The 4,743-nt window shown below is 45.0% G+C and overlaps 1 protein-coding gene across 1 annotated transcript; it reads right to left on the reverse strand.

Annotated features, from left to right (window-relative positions):
- Positions 1-1,561: 1,561 nt before the first annotated feature.
- Positions 1,562-4,380, reverse strand: LOC138520342 (enolase-phosphatase E1-like). The gene is made up of 3 exons (XM_069632765.1): positions 3,301-4,380; positions 2,645-3,058; positions 1,562-1,783 (listed from the first exon to the last, which is right to left on the reverse strand). Exons 1-3 carry the CDS (start codon positions 4,378-4,380, stop codon positions 1,562-1,564), a joined length of 1,716 nt encoding a protein of 571 aa, XP_069488866.1.
- Positions 4,381-4,743: the final 363 nt, after the last annotated feature.

Consider the following 4,743-nt stretch of genomic DNA (forward strand, 5'->3'; position numbering starts at 1 on the left):
TGATCACTGTATGTGGTTCTTTGAACTTTGTATTCTTCAATTCTGGGTATAAATTCTGTTGACACAAAGATGTAATCTAGGGTAGCTTTTGCATTCAAACTCTCCCAAGTTGGAATGTTCTTTTGTTTCGGAAATAGAGCTGCGATGTTATGAAGATTTCTTGGTTTAATCAGGGTCTCCCATGCAACACCCCTCTCGCGGGTCGAGTCTTGACACTTTCCCAACTTTATTTCTTTGTTCCCCTCTCTGCAATCGGCTTTTAAGTCGCCACATATGATGATGTCCGCATTCGTGTGCTCTATTTTGATTTCGTCTATCACCTCTGCCATTTTTGTGCAGTACGTTTTGTTTGTCATCTTTTGGGGGTTCCAATACGTGTTTATTATGATGATTTGGTTGCCAATCCTCTTGCTAATTGATTTTCCTTCGTTGGTCCATGAAGTCAGTATTACTAACATCTCATATGATTTGTGTAATTTTTTCGGTGTTGCCAGGCCTACTCCCATTTTCGTTGCTGTCAGCAGGCCTGAGGATGGTCGGCCTAACAATCCCTTGCTTGCAGGTGCTATTTCCACTACATAGCCGTCTAGGCCGGGTTTTTCTTGTAGCCAAGTTTCTTGTAGGCATATGATGTCTAGTGTGCCTAAGTCCACGTCGCCCGGTCTGGTTAAATGCGTGTATCCTCTTGTGTTCCATGACCCCAGGCTGAAACATTTCTTGGTTTCTTTTTGGTCACCACTTCTTTGTTCATCCCACGTAGGTGCTGGTGACCGTGTTAATTGCTAATTTTCTGTTTTACCCATTAAGGCTGCTTTTAGCCATGCTAGCAGGCCCGTGTTCGTTGACGTATCTTTTGTTTGTCTCGGAGGTGATTTCTTTGCTCTCTCGTTTCTACTGTGGCGGCCAGTTCTCTCTGGGCTAAAATAGCTCTGAACGCGCCTTGGTTCCACTCTCCTGTGTAGGTTCTGATATTCTGCTCCCGTGTCCTGGTGCTCCTTCCTTGATTGCGTGTTTTGTTTTTCGTCCTTATGGGATCTTCGGTTCTCTTTTCTCTCTTCCGTTCGTCCATACTTCACTTGCCAATCGATACCCCTTTCTTCTCTCTGTTTTCCTAGACTATTAGATCGATACCGCTCTTCTGTCCGTGAAGTGAACTGGTATGGTCTTCTTTCTTTTTCATCGTACTTAGTGTCTTTCTTTTCTTTTTGTATTTCTCTTTTAATTTCTGTCAGCCCAAACCCATTTTGGAGCATTTCAGTAGCTGCGTTTGCTTCCGTTTCTTGTCGGATTGGTTCTTTCACGTGAATGTATGCCTTGGCGATCTTTCCTCTATGGTAAGGCTCTACTAACGTGATGTCTTCTGTTTTTATCATTTTCAACGCGTTCATTTTACTCATTTATTTCAAGATCGTCTTCCTATTTAGGATCATGTATCCACTTTTTATATCTAATTGCTCAAGTTTGAATATACGTTCCTGTCTTTCCGCTTTCGACATACCAGTTCTTCTGTTTTTCTCTGGGCTTTTTATCTCCTGTTTTCCGTGCTTTGATGACCACTCACTTATTCTTTGATCTTTCGAGGGCTTAGGTTCTTCTTCTCTGTTCTTTTTTTTTTTTCCGTTGCTCTTCCCTTTTGGATCTCACTTGCCTCTCTGCTTCTTTTTGGTGTTTGGGGTTTCATATTTTGTCTCATTTCTATTTCTTTCTCCGGTTCTTTTCGCTTTTGTATTTGCTGATCTGTGTTCACCTCCATCACTGAGTTGTCGGAGGCGGTCTCCCAATGCTGGGACAAATTCATCAGGTTTGTGTCGCTCATAAAATCTTCGACCGACAGGGGTGGACTTCTCGTTTTGTCTCTTTTCCTTTCTTTCTGGCTTTTTTCGAAACTTTCCTCTCTGATTTCCTCTTCCTTTTTTTTCCTTTTAGTTTTTCTGCTTCCTGCTGCTTCGCCTTCTCTGTCGTCGGGTCTTTGTCAGTCTTGTCAGTTTTCTTTAGTTTCAATATCACTGGGACTTTATTCTGGGGATGATTATGGAGTCCTGATTTGATTGGGTATGTTTGCGGGGGATTAGATCTTTTCTCCATCACTTCCTTTATCTCATTGTCTCCTTTATGTCTCTCTGTTAATGCTGCATTTTGACTTTCCCGCTCTGATTTTTTGGTTTTCTTGTTCTCCTCCTCTGTCCCTCTTTTTAGACACTCAATTTGTTTCTTTAAGTCCTCCAGCTCTTTTTACCACCCTTTCTTGTAGGTGTCAGTTCTTTCTTCTACAGCTGTGATGTATCCTTCTATATGTGTGATTTTTGTGGACATTGAAGCCAGAATTGATGTGTTGTCTTGTATTCCTTCTTTTATTGTTTCGTATAGTTTGCAATATGGCGCCAATGCTATCGTTATTGCAGACATGATTGTTAGTAGATCTGGTTTTGCTTGGGGACTCCTTTTGTGTCGGCGTGCCTAATTCACTTATTCTTCTATTTTTCGGCGATTTTGGAGTGCTGGCTATTTTCCCTGGCATAGCCATTATTTCTGTGAATAGGCTATCGCTTAACCTGGGTCTGTGTGCTTTTTCCTCCAACCTTATGCACTTAGGTTTTTCTTTCTGTGTTTCTCTTTGTTGGGTCTCTCCATGCAGTTCTCTTACTTTCTCCGGGGTACGAAGTAACTGGGCTGAATTCGGGTGTGCTTTTGCCCCATCTGGGCCATCCACGTTTTGTCGTTGGTCTTTAGGTTGGGACACCCTCTCCCGGGCCAGGGCCTGTCTTTGGTTGTCATCTTCAGGTCTTGAGGTATTTCCCCCTCCTTCAGGCTGCTCCTCCTGATGTTCTTTTAAATCGCTTTGCTTCCGTCTTTCTTCTCTTTCTTCTATTTGTCGCCGGATAGCTTTCGCCGCGTTCCTTTTTTCTTGCAAGAGCTGCTGCAGACCTACAGCTGGCGATCCTTCTGGCCCCGGTGAGACCCCGGGGGTCTGTTGACTATCTCCTCCTGAATTTATCTCAACCGCTTCCAGCAGTTCTGCGTCCGATAGATCGTTTTCCGATTCTAATTTTCGTTTCTGCTGGTTAAAGAAAAATGCTTTCAATGTTCCTGACAAGGATACTGGCAGTGGTCCTTTTTGCGTTCCCTCATTTTTTTTTTTTTGCGTTTTTTTTTTATATTTTCTAATGTCGTTTTCGTAATTCCTAGCTGTTCACAGCCTCTTTCTTTATTATTCTTTGTTGTTTTCATTTCGTTTGTCTTTTCTTGATTTTTTCTTTGCGTTGTTGGTTTATTGGTAGGTATCCTTTTTTTCTGTTTTACTTCTAACGCTTTTTTTTCTTGTTCTATTTCGGAATCTGAGTCTGACGTCCCCGTTTCACTTTCATTCCAACTTTCTTCCGTGCTACTTGCTTTCCCCTCGTTGCTGATGAATTTGCTACTTGCCACTTGCGTCCGATTTTCTTCCCTTTGTTTTATCTCTTCTTCTATTTCGTTCTCACTTATGCCTAGTTCCTCTTCAGTATCAGCAAACTCTGGTTCCCTGTGTACATTTGCTTGTATGACTGTTTTGGGAACCTTCTCTTTTGGCCAGTCTAGCCTTCTTCCTTCTTCGTATTCTTGTGGTAAACTGTCCACCTCCACTCTTTCCCTTTCTTGCGTGGCGGTCAGCTTGTTAGCCTGGCTCTTGGCCAGTTCCGCTAACTGTGTCCCTTTGGTGTTTTCATTTGGGCTGTCTATTTGGCCTCTAACTTTCTCACGGCGTTTCTCTAGACCACTCCTCACCGTGTTCTCCATCCGCGTGGGGCTCCTCCTCCTAGCCCGCCCTGAGTCAGGTGAGGCAGGCAGGGCTGGGTGTCCTGCTCCGCGGTTTGTTGTCTTTTCTGATGATTTCTTCTCCCTCCGTTCCCTCCGGTCCTCGGCGTCACAGCGCTCCTGCTGAGGGTCCGTCAGCGGCTGCCCTCCGACTGCCGTTTCCGGAAACCCGCTCGCCTTCGGTGCAGTGTGCAGGGCGCTGGCCACCTCAGATCCCGGTAGGTCTTGTTTACTTTCGCCGCATAGATTTATTTGTGGGCCTTGTGGTTTTGTTGTTACTGGTTCTGATGTTACTTGTGCGTCTTTCTCCTTTGGTTCATGGACGCACAAAGTAGACGTCGTGCCCACCTCTCTGAGCTCGTTATTCGGACTGTTGAGACGAGACCTCTGCGTATATAGCTCTTTTTTCCCTTCGTGGGCGGTTTCTTCGTTGAGAAGCGTCTTTAATTTCAGCCGAGTGGCTGGCGATTTCACACTCCTTAGACGCCGTTTATTGTTGTCAGTGTTGTCAGTGTCCGAAACCACTCCCACCTCGTCCGGTTTTTCATTTTTACTATTTTTTCGCCCTTGCTGTAACGATGGTCTCATATTTCTGGGCCTCCATATTACGTTTACCTCTGCCTCTGCCCTCGCGGGCTCCCGCGGACTCCAGCAGACTCAACTCTCCTCACCAGCTCCGCTCACCGCTCCGCTCTGGTGCAGGGTTTTTAAGCCCTCCCACACGCTGTAGTAGACAGTGGAGCGAGACTCCAGCAGACTCAACTCTCCTCACCAGCAACAGTGCTTAATGTAGTGATTGAGTAAGCAGCAGTGGATGTACCATCTGGGAGTTTGAAGCAGGAGCCACCGCAAAACAGCTCCCCTTGTGGATCTTTTAAGGTGTATCGCTTTGGTCAATTCTGCCCTTAGTCTCTGGTTCTGTGGTATAGAGGCAGTCATGTTACATTTTGT

The sequence above is a fragment of the Ambystoma mexicanum genome, chromosome 13 (assembly GCF_040938575.1).
Source record: "Ambystoma mexicanum isolate Mex_15411 chromosome 13, UKY_AmexF1_1, whole genome shotgun sequence".
Taxonomy (NCBI): domain Eukaryota; kingdom Metazoa; phylum Chordata; class Amphibia; order Caudata; family Ambystomatidae; genus Ambystoma; species Ambystoma mexicanum.

Excerpts from the sequence above, each read along its gene's own strand:
- LOC138520342 (XM_069632765.1), bottom strand. The coding sequence starts at position 4,380 with ATGAGACCATCGTTACAGCAAGGGCGAAAAAATAGTAAAAATGAAAAA. Across the intron at positions 3,059-3,300 it reads AAGAAAAAAAAGCGTTAGAA|CAGAAACGAAAATTAGAATC; the intron begins GTAAAACAGAAA and ends TTCTTTAACCAG. Across the intron at positions 1,784-2,644 it reads TACTTCGTACCCCGGAGAAA|CATTGGGAGACCGCCTCCGA; the intron begins GTAAGAGAACTG and ends AATTTGTCCCAG.